The sequence below is a fragment of the Oreochromis aureus genome, linkage group 9 (genome assembly GCF_013358895.1).
Source record: "Oreochromis aureus strain Israel breed Guangdong linkage group 9, ZZ_aureus, whole genome shotgun sequence".
In the NCBI taxonomy this organism is placed as follows: Eukaryota; Metazoa; Chordata; class Actinopteri; order Cichliformes; family Cichlidae; genus Oreochromis; species Oreochromis aureus.
In genome coordinates, this window is record NC_052950.1 from 14,943,585 (window position 1) to 14,965,459 (window position 21,875).

The following is a 21,875-nucleotide window of genomic DNA, read 5'->3' on the forward strand; positions in this document are numbered from 1 at the left end:
CAGCCAATACACCTGCCGTTTTTTTCATTTTGTACAACCATTTAAAAATATTACTACAACTAAAATGAGAGAACAATCAGGTTTCGCAATAAGATGCCCCACAAATGACGTGTGCCAGTAAAAACAAAGTTTGTCCACCAAAAGACAAGAGAACAGCACAGGGATAAACCTGCAGGCCTGACAACAGGAGGTGTATCACTCCGCTGGTTTTCTACTTAGTGACAGTGTTTACACTGCAGTGTGCCTCTGTGACGTTCATCAGTGCCCTCACTGACACACAAAACAAAACGACTACACAACAGAACAACTACACAAGACAACACAACACACTAAGTATACACTCCACACTAAACGTCACAAATCTCCCACATCTAAAAACTCTCTCGCTCGCTCTCTCTCTCTCTCACACACACTCGCTTGCTCTGTCTCAAATCCCACGTGTTGACTTTTTTTTTTTTCAATTGGTCGACATGGTGCATTTTTCCACCGATAGGAAAGAGGTGGCTTTTTTCTTTCTTTACTGTTTTCGCGCTGTCCTTAGAAAACGCTTAAAACACACACACACACAAAAAAACGTGACGACAGTATTTAGAAAAAAGCATGGCTTATATATATTATCATAACTCTGGATTTACTGGCCTGTAATTAACATTTAAAAACTTTGAAGTCCGAACTTTCAATGTGGGCTGAAATAGAGACTCAGCGTGGCTGCAGCTTGTTGCTATGTCAGCTTACATCATGTGATTTGGAGGTGCAGCATATCCGTGGACCCCACAGGATTAATAACACTCACCTTCCTTCCATTTCCAGAGTGTAACATCCAACCAAATGTGTAAAATCCGAAATTCCCATGGTGTTGTTCAAAATGTGCTCTGGCACAATCATAAACATTGCTTGCTACTGAAAACAAGAAAAAAGCCAGTCCTGCTATGGGCTGAACCATTTGTTAATGGTGGAGGGGGGGAACACTATGCAATATATTCAGTTTTAGCATTTATATTCACTGTTGACTGTAACTACGCTCAAACTGTTAATGCTATCTTATTTTAATAAACAACACTGTCATATGCAAAACTGGGGTGGCACTTGGGGTGGCAAGGGATGATTTTAGGGTGGCACTTGCCACCCCATGCCACCCTTCTAGATCCGCCCCTGGATGGTACCTTCCCAAAGGAAAAAGTACTATAGCTTACTAGGGTATATTAGACTTAACAGTTACTATATACAGTAATGGACTTCTATACATTTTACATCAGATTAAAACTTTGGGTGTAAGATTCAGATAATTATTTATTAAAAGCTAGACATTTTAAATGAGAATAAGAAAGAAAAGTATGTCTTTGTGCCCCCTTTTCCCTGTTCATGCCCTATCGGCCCCCCTGGCTACACTTTGCTAGATCCGCCCCTGCACAGTTACCAGCCGTCAGCTACGTAGAAAACGATCCTGGTGTAGAAAGTAATATTAAATAAATTCTAACAACAGCTTATCAAGGTTAAACGTTCTGCTGTTGTTCAGCCGCTGGTTTCCTCTTTCTGGTGCAAAGTGGGCCAAAAACAAAGAAGAGAGACGGACTCGCGACAGAAAAGCCGATCAGCTGATCATTAAGCAGTTTCACGATTGAAGTAGCCGCAGGAAGGTGAGGGAGAGAGAGGCAGTCGCTCCATATATCGGTTGTTAAGCTTAACGTGGGAACGCTTTACAAACATTCAGAGATGAACTTACACACTTGCTTTACTTCTCTCTGGGATAACTTCCTCGGAGATGAAATGCTGGTTTGGTAGTGAGGCTACAAATACACACAGCTGCTCTGTCAGTGAGGCATACTGCTCAGACGTGCTACGGTTATGAGCCGAGTTACGCCGTGTCGCAAGTTTTGTGAGGTGCTTTTTTGATATTTAATGGATCGGATTACATTTTTTATTTCTCGCCGATATCCGAACCAGTAATTTAGGTCAGTATCGGACCGATACAGATACGTAATATCGGATCGGTCCATCTCTAGTTACATCGTAAGGTTTTGAAAACTGACCTTTAAAATGAATAGTGGTAATAAAAACCGAGAGAGGCCGACAGTGACCGCTGCCTTTTTTAGGGCGGGCAGTGATCACTCAAATAGAACAAGATTTAAAGCATTAAAACATGTGAAAAACACAACAGCCTTAATAAATGCAGACTAGTTTGGATCTGGAAGCAGGGTTTATACTGAAAAAAGGTATGTTCTTGTACAATGTTAGGTCACCCGATTGCATCCCTCCAATTTACTAGCATCTTCAGTTTGCTCTTAGCTCTGTTTTCAAAACTCTAGTATCAGCTGTTATTGTAGACATACACAGATATGTGTGAAAATAGAGGCCGCATCAGCAGGTAAATGAGCAAATTACTTTATGATTTGTCATCTCAACACATAAGTTGTCAGCTTGTCTCTTGCTAATAGCTTAGGTCATATTCTCCACTTGCCTTGATATAACCAAACAATTACATATATATGGATAGACTGCCACTCTGCCATTTTGTTTTCTAATTATCAGCCTTAAAAGTTGACTTTTGTAAGCATTTACCGTTTACCTTTTTTTAAAACGTTAACAACTGATGACTGTTAACACAAAGTGTAGATTTTACAGCAGACTGAAGAGATTAGATTCAATAAGCAGATCTGATGATAGTTTTTTTTATTATTTATTGTTTTGGAAGTTTTTAAGCCCCAACTCTACACACCGCTAATTTGTCCTCCTGCTGAGGTCAGTCTGTCTGTATTTTCATGCATGTTGCCCCCCATCAACACTTTTCCGTAAGGCAAACTGGGCATATTGAACACCAGCATGGGATTCTTATGAAAGGAAGCGAACTGGGTAGGTGAATATGTAAATATGCAGACCCAAATTCACTTCTGTTCATCCATGTTTGAATTTTAACACGTATGTGCTAGAGGCTCTTGTCTCTCTTTCTCCCTCATGCCCTTGTCACAGCCCTCATCTTTTACTGCCAGTCAGAACATATTGTTTCTCAGCATGGCAGAGTTTAGGGCTGACAAAGGGGTGGAGGGCAGTGAAGGGAGTGATATGATAGGCTTCGGTTGCCAGATTGGTGGCAAATCATCTTTATGAGTAGACAAGGGGGGCCAGAGAGAGGCTCATGATTTCTCCCCAACTTCCGTGGAGGAAAAAACTGAGAACATACTGAAACCTAGTGATTCAATGATTGCTTGAATTCCGAAAAGCAGTGCAGGCATCCACAGTGGAGGAAATGAAAGCAGAGTGCATAGGTTTTATTATTTAGTATGTACGCATTTTCTTTGTGTGCTTGTTTCACATGTTTCTGATAGAAGTTGTAGTAGACTTTTGAAACATGGAAAGCACGTGCAGTTTCACATGCACCATGATAGTTTGTTGTGCAAACTTCAGTTTGTAATATAATGAGACTTCTTTTATAACAAGACACACATGACAAATACAACCATATTTTTGGTGTGTTGATTTTTATTGTTCTTATATATATTTTTTGGTCCAGAGGCAATTTCATGCATGGGGTATGATACAATTTTGGTGATATTGGGGAAGCTTGTGAACTTGTTTATGTTTTTCTGCATGGAAGTATCTCTACACAGTATGTGCATGGCTGTCTAAAATATTACTCTGATGATTGTAAATTAGGGCATTAAAAAAATAGAGACAGCCAAATATTATATGATATTTATTTTTTAAACCCAATTAGCTTTATTAATTACATATATAGACTTTTTATTATTATTATTTTAACTGCATCACATTAAACGTCTGACTTTTTTTTTTTAAACACACCAAAAAAACATTATTACATCAACACTGTGGACTAAATTAATTTCTTAGTTAATTGGAATAAAGTTGTGTAACCGAGGGTATATACAAATTATTTTAGGTTCTGGACATGGTGGACTTTGCCAATAAACCCTTATTAGAACCGGCATGGATTGGCAGCCAGACCCTGCAGCTTTCTTGGATGAATTGCCGCTTCAGCCTGTTGGTTTCCAAAATACTTTAAATTGCATAATTGGCGTTATTGTAGAGTCTCACTCTCCCAGCTACCTGACGACTAGACTGTTTATTTTTTCCCGTGTAAGCCAGACAAAATTTTAAATGTTTCTGAAACAGAACAAGTGTAACATATGTTCCAAACTAAGTTCCCCTAATATAGTTTAGTGTCTCATTGAAACCTCTTGCCTTTCATCTTTGACGAAAACAGCTTAGTTTCTCACCTTTCTCATAAAAGCAGTATTTTTAAACATGTCTTTCTGCCTAAGCCGCTTTGATACGCTCACAAACCAATAAACTGAATCCCACCATCTCACTGTAGCCATCATTGCATGATGATTTTTTAATGGCCTCTCCCACCTGAGGAACTATGGGAAATAATTCATAATCCTCTGTTGTAATGAGAGCAGTGTTACTGAAAAAAAAATTGGTGGACTGCATAATCTTCATTTTTTTATGTTTTAGATATTACTTACTAAGATGCAAAGTTGTATTCAGAAATCTTTAATTAGGTAGTATACAAGGTATGATTATTGCAAGTAGTTTTTGCAACAATGCAACTAATTATGTATTTTACAGTGGGAAGAAAAGCATTGGTAACAAATTACATAGTAATAAATGATTGTAAAAAAATGTCCTTTATAACAGATAATGTGTATGCTATAAATTTAGTGATCACAGTATACTTACCAATTATGACACATGTTTCTGTTTTCTTCATAGTGACAGCAACAAGTTCAACAAATTCATTTTCATGAGCACTTGACCTGCACATGAAAAAGTAATTTCAACAACACACAGCGAGTGTACAGGGTTCTAAATAAAGAGGACAAATACAGTAGTTCCTGTTCTTTGCATAGTGAACACGAGTTGCAAATGCCTGTGACAGAAGCTTTCTTTTTGTTTGGGATTATGGTGAATTATTGGCCATATTTACACCATCTACACTCTAGCTGTTCAAATATGTGCTTTTCAAAGGCCAGCTGTCTCCTCACCACTAACTATGTGTTTCTATCGCTTTATTTCTTTGATTGTTTTGTTCTATTAACATACAAAGTAGGTCATTGCATGTTCAATCAGTAGATTCGGATTTATTTTCATACATACTGAGTTCTCCATTACTCAAAGAATCTAATAGGAAAGCAATCTAAGAGGAGTGTACTGTGAACACTAACCTCATGTGGACTAAATTAAAAATGATGATGCAAGCTTCCATTGTGATTTGGATTAAGCGTTCACCGCATGAACCACCTCTGTGTGGGAACCACTCAAGCGTATTACATTGCAAAATACAGGTCATGCCTGAGGCCACATAAGATGAATGTAGTTACACACAATTTGTACATTTCTGCCCTTTATTCTCGTTATTATGCTATTTTTTAACTTACCATCACATTTTCCATAAACAAATATCAGTGTCTGTCTCTGTCTCTCTTATTCGATCCATCTCTATAACCAAGCTCTCTTGAGTTTTAATCCACCATCCCTCTGTGCTCACACTCAGCTGCACACACCTGTGCACACCCTGACCCACACTCTTTTGCAGGTCGAGTGTATCAGTGAGAGACAGAGGGTCATGCTTCATGCAGCTCTGAGCAGATCAGCCCTGGCTGAGAGTTCACTGAATCAGGCAGGTATAACTGATCTGACCTGGCACCTTGTGGGCAGATCAAACAGCCAGGCGTATCGCCAGAGGGTGACAGCGAGAGACAAAAATGCAAAGTGTTGAAGGGTTGATTAAGTTGTTTGATACTAAAAGAGAAGCACACTTCTTACATCTCTTTTTCGTAAATGTTGCACCTTCTATCAGCAAATAAAAAGTCAATTTGAAGTAAGAGAATTCTAAAATATTACTGCATATAAAACATAAATAATGGCAAAACAAAAGCATAAAATGAAATAGCAACTGTGTGCCAAAATAGACCAGACAAACTGTAACTTCAACACGTCACAGACCAGCATATGTTAGACTCAGTGGCATCCAGGTAACACACTGGGCACAAGATGATAGTTTACTTCGCTCGTCTTTTCGTCAGTGTTGTAAAATCCCTGTGACTGCTTCAGAAACATTTGTCTTCAAAAGAAGTATTATGTGACTCAGAAAAACAATGGTATTTTAGGTATGCAAATACATGTTTATACAACTCAAGTAACAACTTCAAGAACCATTGATTATATCATGTTTAAGCAGGGGGGCTAGAACGTATGAGTAGCTGCATGTAATGGCATGAATCTCTGTTTTTCACAGCAGTGAAGGGAAATGAGTAAAACGAGTCTGATGTTATAGTGTTAGCAGACCTACTGTGCTTTTTGGCTGTGTGGGTATGTATTTGCTTTCCCTCCCTGGCTTTAGGTACCACCCCTTGCAGCTGACTTGACAGAGCAATTAGGCTAGGAAGTATTTAAGCTCAGGCAGTGCCATTCTCTTTACAGCATGAGCTATGTGCTTGTGGCTGCTTACTCCTGCTTGGTGGAGAGGAGTGTATTTTTGAGTGACTTTTGACTTGCTTCACTATGTTTTTCTTTGTATTTTGATTGTGACAGTGACTTGACCTTCTGTTTTAGTTTAATTATTAATAAAAAGACTTTTATTATATTTGCAGTGTTGTCTCCTATTGCCCTTTTACTGTTACTTTCCCACATTTGCTGTTATATTCCTAGGGAATATAACAGCTGGTCTTTCTCAATAACCCCCCCCCAGCCCTGCTGCTTCACACCTTTTCCTAAATCTGCATCAAAAACATCAGAGGAGTCCAGCTGGGGGTGGTAACCTGTCACTACAGACCTCCCATAAAGTAGCTTGAGGCACTGTGGATTACCGGTAACACAGAGAATCAGTCATTGTGAGCACTCCTTTAATTAGTAGAATAAATAATTGATGAACCTATACAGCAAACCCACCAAAGGCTTATTGAGCTTTCTAGGTTGAGCTAACTGAATCTTGAATGACTGCAGAAAGTCCACGAAATATTATTGGACATACTATAAAAGGGAGCCCATGTTTTATACAACAAACTGACTGCAAAGATTTGATTGGGAGAGGGAACTGCTGCCAGATGATATCAGGACTTTTTGTGGCAGGAGTTGGAATGTAAAACGGGACACAGAGATACACTTTTTGTTCCAGCAAATGGTTATGTGAAGTATTTTTCATCAAATTGTCACACAGGTGAAATGTGGCTTTTGATACTCTAAAGTATTTGCTCAGATTAAATGTTGCAACACAAACATCCAGCGTGAGATTTCATAAAGCATGCGCTGATGTTTGGAATAGTTTGCGAATTTAAATTTCTTCATTTAGTTTTAATTGTTATTAATGTTGGTCTTTGGTAATTCCAACACTGGTCAAACTCAAAGAATAATATCAGTTGTTTATAAATATTTTCTGTTTTATCGTTATATGCTCTGATGCATTCTGATTTGTTTAAACGCTGGAATAGATTTTGTTTTTTGCAGCATTTCAAAAGTTATGTTAGATTTCAGTTGACAGATGCAAATGTGAAAATGAAAAGGTATATGTGCGTGTGTGTACATGTGTTTAAATGTCTGTCTTTATGTGAGGTAGCTTCATCCAAAACATCTCATTATGCGCTTGGTCTCTGCTCACATTGGCACAGGGTGCTAGATCCGTTGACAAAAATTGTTTGGTAATGGTTCCAAGACATGAAAAATGAATCTGGACCAAAAAAATTAGATTAACAGCTCAAGCAAAGTGCTGGCATGCCTGCTGGTGGTGGTTGGTAGTTGGAGTGTGGTCAGGAAAGGCAAGGGAAGGGAATGTTGAAAATGAAATAAGCTGGACTGAAAGAGTAAAGCGCAAATGAGCAGCGTGAGCAGAGACTCTTTTTTTCTTTTTTTTTTAAATAGCTGTCTCCCAATGCGAAGACATTTTCGCCCTGTCACATATAAAAAATGCTGGAAGTCAGAAAAAGGGTGGACAGGACATAAATTAATAACGCTGGGGAGGACTATAGGCATCTAGCCCTAGGTTAAGTGAATCAGATTATACATGTATGGTATAAACATTTCTTTACATGAGAGAAAAAGTTGGACAAAAGCAAGTAACCTTTTTCCAAGAGCTCAGTTGAAAAACTGCACATTAAAGCAATGAGACGGAGGGTTTCTTTTGAAAAACTGCATAAAAAAATGTCTTCTTCAAGTGAAAAGATTTATTGACATCTTATTTGCAATAAATGTATTTTAGCAAAAGAAAGTTACCGAGATTTAGCAATTTGTACCTGAGAGAAATTAATTTATGTAAAAATACGATAACCCCTTCTTCTGTCTTTTTTTCAAAGAACAAATTTCATATTTAGAAAAGTTAGCACTTTGTCATAGAGAGTTAAATGGTCATTTTAATTCCCACTGTGGTAGCATGTGAACTGAAAGTGAATAGGCTCCCACCCTGAGGTCTAGATGATTGTTATTCACTCCACTGCCATCTGCTATTTCATGCCACAGGAATGTGGTGGCCCTGAGCACAAAGGCGCATAATGAGACTTTGTAGTGAATCCACTGAAATATAGGATGTGTAACGCACAACCAGATACACACTGAATGATCACAAAACTTTTACATATACATATATATAATCTGAATATCGTGAATGAAAATGTTGTGTCAGCTGGGGTTAAATTGGGCAGGAGCACACCAGAGCCTGGCTCTCGATGTTCAGATTCACCATGCTGGAACTCCTCCTCTTTCTGTATCACAGCAAAACCAACTTGCATGCAACTCTTGATCTCTGCTCTTGGACTCAAACATCTCATGCTGAATAAAAAGAAATTGATTCATACCAAATGTCACACTTCTAGTACTGAAACTTTTGTCGCTTGCATACAAATTTTGCATATTCACGTGGTACTTATAGAAATTAGATGCACTGTGATGTGTTCATATAGGCTAGAAGAACTAAAACTCATTGAAAAAGTGCCGAAAAGACCTCTTATTTCTTTTAAGTTGATTTAATTGTAGTATTTCTTCTTTTAAAATAATGTGACTTTGAGATGTCACACAATGATTAGGAACTGGAATCACTGCCAACATGTCTTCAGTGAAACCTTGGAATTTTATTTCACATCGAAGACACTGGCAAACGGTCGGAATAGCCATCTGTAATCCCAATTAGAACGGCCTTTTCTATGCTGCAGAACATCTGTTTATTTTTGTCCTATAGCTCTTTGTGAAGCCCACTTGGGACCTGCTGTCATGAAATTCCAGGTGTACAGGACAGAATGCACCTGAAGCTGCTTGCTAATTAGTCAGTGGCCATTTGACTGTTTGTGAAACTTTTTCTCTGTGATGGCAGAATTTTTCAAAACACTTTTGGAATCAGAGTTGCTTTAATTTGCAACATTTGACCATAATTAGATTTTTGGGGGAGTTTTTTTTTAAACAGGGCATGTGGAGAGAAGACTGGAAAGCTGGGAGAAACACCAGTTGAAGACATGGTGTAAACAGCCTCAGGGCATATTCAGACTCGGGCCTCTGCATTAGCCTTATGGCATATGGGTCACCTCCTACCCAGTGTGTTAAACCAGTTATAAATAAAGTTGGTTAAGACCAACTTGTGTTTAGTTACACTAGAAATCTAATATTATCTGCTGTTAATCGTAAGTTTACAGAAATATTTCTGTAGGCAATCAAGTGAAACAGTATTATTTTCCCAGAAAATTAGAAAACACCCTTCCTTCAACACCCTGCTGGGATCTCTCAGTACATGGACACGGAGTAGATGGAGTCTATGCATACCAAGCTTCTACTATTTTTGAATCAGCTCAGCCCATTAGCTCAATGAGGAGGGCAGCTTCTCCAAGACAGATATTGGGTGTACTCGGCAAGAATTGGTAAGATGGCCTATATGAATTTATAAACATTACAACAGAAATTAGCTCCCTAAAGCAGTCTTCTACAGTCTTATTTCATTTAAGGCCACTGCCTCCAGTCCAGAGATACTTCATTAAATTGAAATATGAATTTGAAAAAAAAATGGAAAAGAGAAAGCAGAGACCCCTTCTGCTCCCAGCCAAACCGGAGGACAAAGGCTTGCACAGACAGAGGCTCTCACAGTCACTGGCACTTTGGAGAGTCAGACTGCATCTCCATGCAGCTGTTGGCACTTTTGACAGCTTCCACTGTGTTCATGACATGGGTCCACAAAAAGCCCCCAGGTCCCCAAACTTCAGTATTCAGTGTTGTTGAGAGGGCAGACTTGACAGCACAGTAGCAAAACTCCACACACAATGGTTTCACAGTCATTAAATAAAGATAGCAGAGTTTTCTGTAGTGTTTTTAACAGTCTGCTCAGCGGTCTAAAGAACACTGAATGTTCTTCACCGGTTGACTGATTTACTGACCCCATTGTTAAAACACATGCAAAAGGTGAAACTGGCAGGCCTTTTCAGCTCCATTTTTCCTTTGTTTTATCAGGTGAATTTCAGCATGCACTGTTAAGTCTTTGTGCTAAGTACTCGTGAACTGTTTCTTTCAAGACCTTTTGCCTAAATGGCCAATGTGGCAGGTACAACACTTAGTCAAAGAGTTACATCATGGCAGCTGTCTCAGTGCCAAAATTAAGTCTTTTGGCTTCTACGATTTGTGATTCTATTCCAGCTAATCTTTAGGCTGTCATGAATTTTACCCCTGTTGGATTATGCTGGACTAGTGTCCAACTCCCTTTAGCTCCAAAGATGTGGCAGTGAAAAGGCCTTTGAACAGGCTGGCCAAACACTGTCTGTCTATGGCTTTGGTCCCAACTGGTAGCAGCCAGCTGACACATCTCTTGGTAGCTGTTTTTCTTCATCCTAGTTATTTACTTAACTGGAAATGTCACTAAGAAGGCTTTGGTATGTAGCCATTTTTTCTTCCTCATGTCCTGTCTTCATGTTATCTATCTCTCTTTTTACTCCCCCACACTGTCCCTATCTGTTTCGCCTCTCTTATCATTCTATCATGCATAAAACTATCTCTTCCTCTTGCACAGAGGAACAGGCTGACATTTGCACTTGGATATTGTAGTCATTTGCTTCCCCTAAAGCACCTGAACATACAGAGCCCTGCTATGCACTTGAGACCCAGGCAAATATCAGTGGCTATGACCTCTCTATTGAGTTCTGAACATATAACCATGTGGTCTGTGTTCATCAATGGTGTTTTTTTAACAACACATTTTCACTAACCAGGCATTGGTCTTATAGTAACCTATTTTAGGATGTCACACATTATCCATCCAGTGTGTAATTTATATCGTTTAGTCTATTTAATTTCCCACTATGCTTCCTATCTATTTTCCTGTATATCGTAAGGCTACATTATGTGTGCAGCAGCTGCTTCCTTTGAGGTATATCAGTAAATAATTGATGGGTATGAGTCTAGATCTCTTTCAAAGTTTAATTAGTTGCAAGGAAAACACAGAAGCTGCCCTTTCTCACACACATACCGTACAATTTACCTGTGTATAACCCTGTGCTGTGATTTAATCATTGCAAAACAATAAATCAGGGCATTACTGTTGTTTTTACAGCTGCAATCCTTAAGGACTCTGAAAAATGAGAAAAGAGACAATGCAAGATTTATTGCCAGTAATTTCACAGCTACGGCATAACCTAAATTCTCTATTTATTTCAAGTTCAAACAATTTGTACGATATCAAGGTTTCCTGATACAGCTAGTGCTGGTGTTGGCATTTCAAACAAGTTCACATATACAGTGGATTTATTATGAATGATCGAATCAGATACATGCAGTCTCCCATCATTACTGTGCTTTTTTTGTCAAGTAACAACAATAAAAAAAGACGAAAAAGACACACTTAGTTTAGATAAGGACAAAGTATATTTACTGGCTTCTTTCCACACAAGTCACATATGGACGAAATGCAGCATTATGTAGAGCACTAAAGCCTCAGACAGGGCTTTAGTGTTCCTCTCAAATATGCCACTGTATATTGGCTTTATTACAAGAGCAGAAACTTTTCATTTCCTTTTCACTGCTATGTCCTTGGTTCTTTGTTGCCCCCCCATCAACATGAATGAGCCCATCCTCATTCATATAATGTCACCGACTGTGGTTTTGTCAGCTGGCATTTCATAAATACACGTAGGGTATCCTTTGCTGTTGGGGCATTGATGCACCACCTCACCACATATAAAGGCTTGGTTGGGACCTCTTGACACCACATTCAATTGCACTGCGTAACCTAAGTGTAATTTTTCAATGTACAGGGTTAATGTAGCATTTTTGGTTTTTCAACCTGACTAAATGGCAAGTAAAAAGAAACCCGAACTGTAAAAACGAAGCAAAACTGAGGGCAAAATCCAAAGCTTCCCAACGAGACACGAGTTGCCCAAGAGGTCTTTCTTGACAGACTTCTGGCTAAGATCACCATCTCACTGACAGCCCTCTTTCTTCATTGTCGCTCTTCGAAAGAGGACTGCTTCTCAGCTGTTAATGTTGAAGCAACCAGTGCATCAAGTCTCCAGAGGACACCTTGCACTTACCCTTAAGACATAGCTTTGAAAAAGCAGCAGTATTTGACACTCAAACGATGGAAATATTTGGCATAAACAATGCTAATTCTTAATGCAAAATATTATATAAGCCTACACAATGCAAACCTCCACCATGGCAGCTCCCTCTGCTAGCTTTATTTACTTTGTTTGCTTTGCCCTTTTTATATAGACTTTAAAAAGTTTTTAGTGCAGTAAAAATCACATAAGTGTAGCATGCTAGATGCTTACTTTAATTACACAAACATTATGTAGGAGTAGGCCATGGATAATATTGATTTGCAAATAACAGAATAAGAATAACTTGGGCGTATTATGCAGTATATATTTAACTAACTAGGCAGCTCATTCTCTTTCTCTTAACCATGCCTTCTAGCTTTAAAGCTGACACATTTTTGGTTCAGCTTGAAAGAAAGGCAGATGTGAAATACAAAAGTAAAGTTAGAGGTTAAATGTAATGCAAACTATAATGCGATCAATACTGTTTATACTGTTTTCAGTGTTTTACTGCTTTATTGTATAATGTTTTCAATACAAACAATGGCAGTAAGAAACACAGTTATAGACAGCTCTATATAGCATTTATATTAGCATTACTAAACTTCAGATCAATCTGTTGACCATGAAGGAGAGGTCAGACTTGACTTTTTAGACTGGTGGATATAAGATGGATTGTTAACACGACCCCGCTCTACACCCCTACAAAGTTTTATCAGAATTTATTCAAAAGTTTTTGAGCTATTGTGTTTACAGACAGAATGATATTCACACACACACAAATGCTATCAAAAACCGCCCTGGAGGAGGTAATAATAATAATAAATGATGAACAAAACCATTAGTTGATTTACTGGCTCATTCTGTGTGTTAAAGATATACTCTGGGTTTCTTAAAATATTCAGCACCGCAATAAAATAGTCAATCAATACCGAAGCACTGGAGTTTCACTGAAGGAAAGCTACAGAGATTCTAACCTTGTCTGCATTTGAATGAGCCATTGTACATCTTTCAGTATAAAAAAGAAGAAAAATGCTACTGCAATTCCATCAACCACAAACAAATTTTTATCTTAACATGCAATATTAAAATGATTGTTGCTGTAGTTATCACCGGTCCCCTTGTGAATCAAAACAGCATGCTATAAAATTTCAACTGCGAGTAGAATCAGTGCCTGTGGAATGTTATGAAGCCAGCAGACATAAGGGGTGAATACATACATGAGTAATGCACATGGCAGGGGATACCTTTGGACTTGGGAATCAGCAACAACAGCAACAGCAACCACCAGAAATAAACTGCACACATAGAGATGCAAGGAAAATAAGAATTTGGCAGCTTTACTGAGGACCCAAATAAACAGATGCTAATTTTTATGTTTAGCTGATTTAATGGAAATGTGGTGCAGTGTACTGTAATAGCGAAAACAGTGAGTGCAGCTTATGAGGTCAAATTGCGTTTAAGTCTAATCAATCACTTTGTAAACATAGCCACCAATTTTGCCTCAGGAGGTCTTGCCATTATCAAAATTAAAGACAGTTAAAGTTTCGTTTCATAGATCTTTGTGATGGCTGCGTATATTCAGGGTTCTGCTTTCAGAGGCAAAGCACATTTTCATCTGAGTTCGTTTTCACATATTTTAAGATATTTCCACATTACTGGTCAGAGTTGTTAATAGCTACTATTATATTATTAGTGCTGTATATTAGAACCATCATTCTTCAGCCAAGACAAGCCATTGTGGAAGTATGCAATCATTACCATTTTCTGTATTTTTTTTCTGTTTTCTGCAAGGTTACTCAAATACTACCAAACTGTTGGAGAGGTGGAGCACAGAGGAGGAAAAGAATCTCATGTTGAATCATGTTACTTTCTTTAAAACTGTGAAATAGAACATTGGCCTTGGTACAGGTTGACTTTCCACCTTTTTCATTTATTTTATTTATTTTTTTAGTTTCTATCTTCTGATCTCTAAAATCTGTACATGTATAGTGGTTTTTCCCCAGAAGAGAGTTTAGAGAGCCCTAAGGAAATAAGCAAAGGCACTGAAGAAATTCACTATATTTCTCACCACCTTGATTCCTTTAAAATCTACTTTCTCTCTATTAACTCGCCTCCTCCCTTCATTCCATTGCTGACTCCTCTTCCAGCCTTTATTCAATGTATTCTGTGAGTGCATGCATGTGTGTGTGTTTGTGTGACCTACAAAGCCTGTTCATGTGCAGCTAGAGCAAGTCTTTGCCAACAAACCTATAGAAACACTCATTAGACGGAAGCTGCAGTAAAGCTGTTGCGTTCCCAAGTGTGTGAATGAAAATGAAGAATCATCAAGTGTATGACTGCATCTAAGCGCAAGTGTTTGTGCCTTTGTGTCAATCACTGCACCAACGGTTGGATGTATGGATGCAAAACATTTGCCCATAGCCCTGAAGGAGCTCTCGTGTGCATTTGTATGTGTGACAGAGGATCCTATTATCATTAATTAGGGTGCAAGAATAAATTTGGAGACTCTTGAGCATGACCCAAAGATTTCTTGTAATTTCATGACCAGATGCTGCTGCACGAGAGCTGCACCTGTGGAACAGCTGCAAAAGGAGATAAGCAGGAACACATCACTAGCTGTTCTGGCATGGGTTGCAACTGGTGACACTGGCTCACCTAAGTCATTTTAAAAGAATCCTACCTCCTCACACAGCATGCGAACAGGCTTTTTAAATCCCGCTACCTGAAACCACGTTGTTGCCCTTCTCTCCCATTCTATGATGCTGAGTCAGCCGCCTGACAGTTGCAAGTGGACTTTGCTAATATTCCAGGGTGACATGAATGTGCCAGAAATGTCATTACTTTTTATAAAGGAGAACCTTGATGTCTCTGTGCATAGCCACCTGCCAAAGCAGGCAGCAAAAGGAGAAAAATGTGGAGCTCTTTCAGACCACGAGGGAGGCTTTCCGAAGAGAAATGCACACTCACATACAAGCATACACACGGACACACCCACACACATTGTCACGATTAGATATTTTCCGTTCTCTATGAGCCCACCTGTAACACAAACTCTTTGAGACTTTCACCAGATGTAGTCTACTGTACACACACACATGCACGATCTGTCTATGCACATTCACAGAAGGAGAAACAACACTCTTTTCTAAATTTGACTCTCCCTCATACATACTCAGACTCTGTCCACACACACATAGTGGGACATGACAGAGAGCTATTGACTGTGCCTACCTGACCTGACAGACCATTCACAATTTCTCTCTGCGTGGAACCTAATGTACTGGAAGAGGTGAGTGTGTTTGTGCGGATGAGAGAGTGAAAGGGGCGGATTGAGAGAAAAGAAAGGGAAGAGACTTAATCACTGTGTGCATGTGAGGAATATTCAGTATTTCTTCCCTTTGATTTCTGCTGTGTTTGTGTGTTTCATATGTATTCCTCTGTCGTCACGTTCTTTGTTTTCTCTTGGGAGCACTAGCAGTTAGCTTGAAAGTGAGGTTATGAGGAGCACTGTCGTGGTGGTCTTTGAGATAATTTTCTTCACAGCAACCCCAATGAAACTTCAACTTAAATGAAAGAAGTTGAAATGTATATCGTCTTCTTCTTTATATTTCTTTAAATAAAACTCTGTTTCCAAGTTTCATCATAAATGCCTACTTCGTACTTCAAATTTCAGAAGTGAACAAATGCAGAATAAATGTGTGTAGGGTTTAAGCTCAGGGAATTTAGTTTAGCCACTTGTATTTCTCCTCTGTTTTGATTGGATTTTTTTTTTAAATCAGCTATGCATCTGCATTTAGTTACCAGGCCAGATTGCCTGTTAAGGTGGATATTTTTGCAATGTGTTCGTGAATTTGCCAAATTGGTTTGACTAAGTTGAGATTTTCTCATAGAATTACACTTAAATAGGATTTAAAATGACCAACAACTACTTAATGTATTTTCTATGTGTGAAAAAGTGTGTATGCAAAGCAAAAAAACACAGCTCTTTATCATATTCTCCATTTTCTTCCAACGTCCTCTTCTGTTTCTCACTCCTTCTGTCCTTATATGTGTTCTTTCTCTCTACAGAAAAGTGTGATGAGGCTCTTGCCTCTCCTCTGCCTCACACAGCCTTTACCAGCTCGTCTGTCTTCTCCAGTGGATATGCACCTGGATATGCCAAGCTCAACAGGAGAGGAGGTATACAAACATACACAGACATACGCGCATGCGGACACACACACACGGACAAGCCCACAGATGTCCATGTACTCACACATATATGCATTCTGTTGGAGGGCTCTGCTTACATGCAGTGTAGACAGAGATAAAAGTAAATACCTAATTCAGGTACGTGTACATACAGCCTTATGAATGATTTTAGAGATGACACACTGTGAGATAAATGTTCAAGCCTTCATCGAGTGACACACTTCTCAGTGCTGCACAGCTGCTCTCACCACCTTCCTCCTCTTTTTCTCTTTTCTTTCTTTCTACTTCTTTATATTTCTTCTCCTCTCATTCTCTCCCTCTCTTGACTTCAATCATTATCTCAGTGACTCAGACTGAAGCTCATTTCCACATCAGTCCACAGCAAAGACAGATAGGGACAGACAATTACGCCCCTCCGTGTTTATACAATTAATAATTCATACTTTCCCATCTAATATAGCCGCACTACAGCTGAAGCAACAACGCTGACATATAAAGGCAAGGTAATCTAGTATGTTTAATCATACCAATAGAATTATTTCTACAAAACTACAGGACTGCGGCTCCTGTAATGACACCCACCAACAACCGATTAAGGAAATAGGGAAGGAAACAATGAAATAAATGAAAAACAATTTGTCAAAAGGATAAGGAAAGGATGGTAAAAATACAGTTTAGCATTCTTTCCGCTAACACATTTTCCTTTCCTCTCCTGGAGGATAGCGGTCCTTGGGGAGCATGTAATGGAAAAAGTGTATATATTCAGTTGATTTTTGTAAAAGCTTAAGTAATACTTGAATGAAAATAGCTAAAGTGTGCATTTAGATACTTTGTGAAATATACTTACCATTTTTGGATGTGCAATTTTGGTCCACCGAAGTGGTTGTTTGTGTTGTTTTGTGTAACAAAAAAAAAATTTTCTAAATACTTTAACCATTATTATTTCATTTACATTTCAACATGGATTTTAATGTTTTTAATATTTAAAAAAAATAACAGTTTTAACCTGGTTACAAATAAATAAGGTGTTTAATTAAAATAAAGAAAAACGGAGAAATTTAAAATAACTGTCATGATCCTGGGTCCTTTTGACCCAGCGTTTTGTGTTTTCTATTAGTGTCATTTTGGTTCTGTTCTTCCTACTGTTTAGTGTTGTTCTGTTCTGCCGTCTACTCCTGTGTTAAGTCCGCGTTTCCTAGTCTGTGTCTTTGTGTGTATGTGTTTCCCGTTTTATTGTGAAGGTCTGCGTCTGATGTGAGTGTTTTCAGTTTGCCTCCCTTGTCTTGTCAGGTTAATCTCTCCCAGCTGTGTCCCCCACCTGTGTGTATCTCCCTGTGTTCTCTGAGTGTATTTTAGTCGTGTCTTTTGTCTTAGTGATTGCTGGTTCGTCTGTGTTGCTCCCCGTCATGTCCTGGTGTATTCTCCCTGCATCTACGTTTCTCACCTCAAGGTTTTAGGTTAGTTTTTGTGTAGCTTTTCCCAGTTTAGTTTATTCTTAGGGTTTGGTTTTCCTCCTCCTCGTTCTCGTTGGTTTTCCTTTTGTTAATAAAGCTCGCTCACAACTGAAGCAGTCTGCATTTTGGGTCCATTAATATTCACACACGGCCTGCCTCGGCACCCCGTGACAGTACGAACCAGCCACGACATGGATCCAGCGGACTTACCCGGGGAGAGCGATCTGATGCGAGTCCAACGCCTGGTCGAGTGGATAACCCACACCTCGAACATGAGAGCTAGGATCGTGGGGATAAATGGCATTGAGGAAATCCTCAGAGGAAATCCCTATCTCCGCCAGGTCAGAGGATGTTCGGACTTATTGGCCAACTTGTATGAAGCCCGGGAGGCGGCGCGAGCTCGGGAAATATCGGACTTTGTCCAGCAGCAACAGCCAGCCACCCCGGAGCAGCCGCGTCAGCCTCACCTGCAGGATGCGAGTTTACCCGGCCTGTCGGAGCCGGCTGCGGGGAAGAAATGTCGATCGCGCCGCCGGCGCGCCACCCCACAGCCGGACGTTCGGACTTCTAAATCGCCGGCTGTGGTGAGTGAGGACTCTTTTTCCATTGTGGATTGTGGAACTGTTTGTTCCGGGGCAGTGTGTTGTGCGACGGATAACAATGTAAACAGCTTATCGCCTGCTCAGCCATTCTTAGCTCAGTTAGCTGCTACGCAGCCACTCTCCACTCAGTCTCCAGTGTCAGTCGCTCACTCACCGTCAGCTCAGTCTCCGGTGCCACACTCTGCTCAGTCTCCAGTGCCCCAGCGTCACCTGTAGTTCAGTCTCCAGTGCCCCCAGCGTCACCTGTAGTTCAGCCTCCAGTGCCCCCAGCGTCACCTGTAGTTCAGCCTCCAGTGCCCCAGCGTCACCTGTAGTTCAGCCTCCAGTGCCCCCAGCGTCACCTGTAGTTCAGCCTCCAGTGCTCCCAGTGTCACCCTCAGTGCAGCCTCCAGTGCTCCCAGTGTCACCCTCAGTGCAGCCTCCAGTGCTCCCAGTGTCACCCTCAGTGCAGCCTCCAGTGCTCCCAGTGTCACCCTCAGTGCAGCCTCCAGTGCTCCCAGCTTCACCCTCAGTGCAGCCTCCAGTGCTCCCAGCTTCACCCTCAGTGCAGCCTCCAGTGCTCCCAGCTTCACCCTCAGTGCAGCCTCCAGTGCTCCCAGCTTCACCCTCAGTGCAGCCTCCAGTGCTCCCAGCTTCACCCTCAGTGCAGCCTCCAGTGCTCCCAGCAGCCTCCAGTGCTCCCCAGCTTCACCCTCAGTGCAGCCTCCAGTGCTCCCAGCTTCACCCTCAGTGCAGCCTCCAGTGCTCCCAGCTTCACCCTCAGTGCAGCCTCCAGTGCTCCCAGCTTCACCCTCAGTGCAGCCTCCAGTGCTCCCAGCTTCACCCTCAGTGCAGCCTCCAGTGCTCCCAGCTTCACCCTCAGTGCAGCCTCCAGTGCTCCCAGCTTCACCCTCAGTGCAGCCTCCAGTGCTCCCAGCTTCACCCTCAGTGCAGCCTCCAGTGCTCCCAGCTTCAGTGCCCTCAGTGCAGCCTGCCCAGTGCTCCCAGCTTCACCCTCAGTGCAGCCTCCAGTGCTCTTCAGCCACCCTCAGTGCAGCCTCCAGTGCCGCCTGTAGTCACCCTCAGGCCCTCCAGTGCTCCCAGCTTCACCCTCAGTGCAGCCTCCAGTGCCGCCTGTAGTCCAGGCCCCAGTGCCCCCAGCTTCACCCTCAGTGCAGCCTCCAGTGCCGCCTGTAGTCCAGGCCCCAGTGCCCCAGCTTCACCCTCAGTGCAGCCTCCAGTGCCGCCTGTAGTCCAGGCCCCAGTGCCCCAGCTTCACCCTCAGTGCAGCCTCCAGTGCCGCCTGTAGTCCAGGCCCCAGTGCCCCCTGTAGTCACCCTCAGTGCCCCAGTGCCGCCTGTAGTCCAGGCCCCAGTGCCCCAGCCTGTGTCCAGGCCCCAGTGCCGCCTGTGGTCCAGGCCCCAGTGCCGCCTGTGTAGTCCAGGCCCCAGTGCCGCCTGTAGTCCAGGCCCCAGTGCCGCCTGTAGTCCAGGCCCCAGTGCCGCCTGTAGTCCAGGCCCCAGTGCCGCCTGTAGTCCAGGCCCCAGTGCCGCCTGTAGTCCAGGCCTCTGTGCCTCCAGTGTCTCCAGTGTCACTTTCGGTTCGGTCTCCAGTGCCCCTGTAGGTCAGGCTCCTGTAGTTCAGGCCCCTGTGCTTCCAGTGTCACCGTTACTTGCAGTACAGGTTCCAGTATTACCAGTTTCACTCATTCACTCCATGCAGGGAGAAAGTCTAAGTTCCAGCCAGGGAGTTTCTCGCACTTTAGCTGCTTCAGGCACCGTTATGCACTCCAGGGCCTCCCCAGAAGCTAGGTTTCAGTCCCCAGCTGGTTCTGGACCCCTGAAGATTAAGCAGCCCTCAGAGAATAACTCCGTGTCAGCGCTGTCTGAGCAGAGCCAGTGCTCAGCACAGCACCCTCTACTTTCGTGTTTGCTAGTGGCCTCCATGACCGCTGGCTTGCTGATGGCTTCCGCTGGAGGGTCCGAGGGACCGCTCCGGCCTTTGTCTCTGGTCTCCGCTGGAGGGTCCGAGGGACCGCTCGCCCCTTTGTCTCTGGTCTCCGCTGGAGGTCCGAGGGACCGCTCCGCCTTCGTCTCAAGTTTCCGCTGGAGGGTCCGTGGGACCGCTCCGGCCTTCGTCTCTGGTCTCCGCTGGAGGTCCGTGGGACCGCTCCGCCTTCGTCTCTGGTCTCCGCTGGAGGTCCGAGGGACCGCTCCGCCTTCGTCTCTGGTCTCCGCTGGAGGTCCGAGCTCGACCTTCGTCTCTGCCCGGGACCGCTCCGACCCTCGTCTCTGGTCTCCGCTGGAGGATCCAGGGACCCGTCCAGCCTGCAGCGCCTCCGGCTTCACGCCGTCAGCTGCAGCGCCTCCGTCTCCGTCTTCCACGCCGTCAGCTGCAGCGCCTCCGTCTCCGTCTTCCACGCCGCCAGCTGCAGCGCCTCCGTCTTCCACGCCGCCAGCTGCAGCGCCTCCGTCTCCGGCTTCCACGCCGCCAGCTGCAGCCTCACCATTCATGCCAGGTGCAGCCTCATCTTCCACACCGGCTGAGCGCCTCCGTCTCCGGCTTCCACGCCGCCGCCAGCTGCAGCGCCCTCCGCGCCGGCGCCGCCGCCTCCGGCTTCCACGCCGCCGCCAGCTGCAGCGCCGCCGCCTCCGGCTTCCACGCCGCCGCCAGCTGCAGCGCCGCCGCCTCCGGCTTCCACGCCGCCGCCAGCTGCAGCGCCGCCGCCTCCGGCTTCCACGCCGCCGCCAGCTGCAGCGCCGCCGCCTCCGGCTTCCACGCCGCCGCCAGCTGCAGCGCCGCCGCCTCCGGCTTCCACGCCGCCGCCAGCTGCAGCGCCTCCGCCTCCGGCTTCCACGCCGCCGCCAGCTGCAGCGCCGCCGCCTCGGCTTCCACGCCGCCGCCAGCTGCAGCGCCGCCGCCTCCGGCTTCCACGCCGCCGCCTGCAGCGCTTCCGTCTCTGGCTTCCACACCAGCTGCCGCCTCTTCATTCACGCCAGCTGCAGCGCCTCCGTCTCCGGCTTCCACGCCGCCGCCAGCTGCAGCTTCACCATCCACGCCAGCGGCAGCCTCACCATCTCGCGCCGCCGCCTCCGCTTCCACGCCGCCGCCTGCAGCGCCGCCGCCGCCTGCAG

The 21,875-nt window shown here is 43.1% G+C and overlaps 1 protein-coding gene across 1 annotated transcript in view; it reads left to right on the plus strand.

Moving 5' to 3' along the window:
- cntnap2a (contactin associated protein 2a) overlaps nucleotides 1-21,875 on the plus strand; it is a 359,863-nt gene that overhangs the window by 120,620 nt on the left and 217,368 nt on the right. The window contains exon 2 of the mRNA XM_039617641.1: nucleotides 16,584-16,694. Coding sequence (XP_039473575.1) covers nucleotides 16,584-16,694 — 111 coding nt within the window. The remainder of the gene's footprint in view (nucleotides 1-16,583; nucleotides 16,695-21,875) is intronic.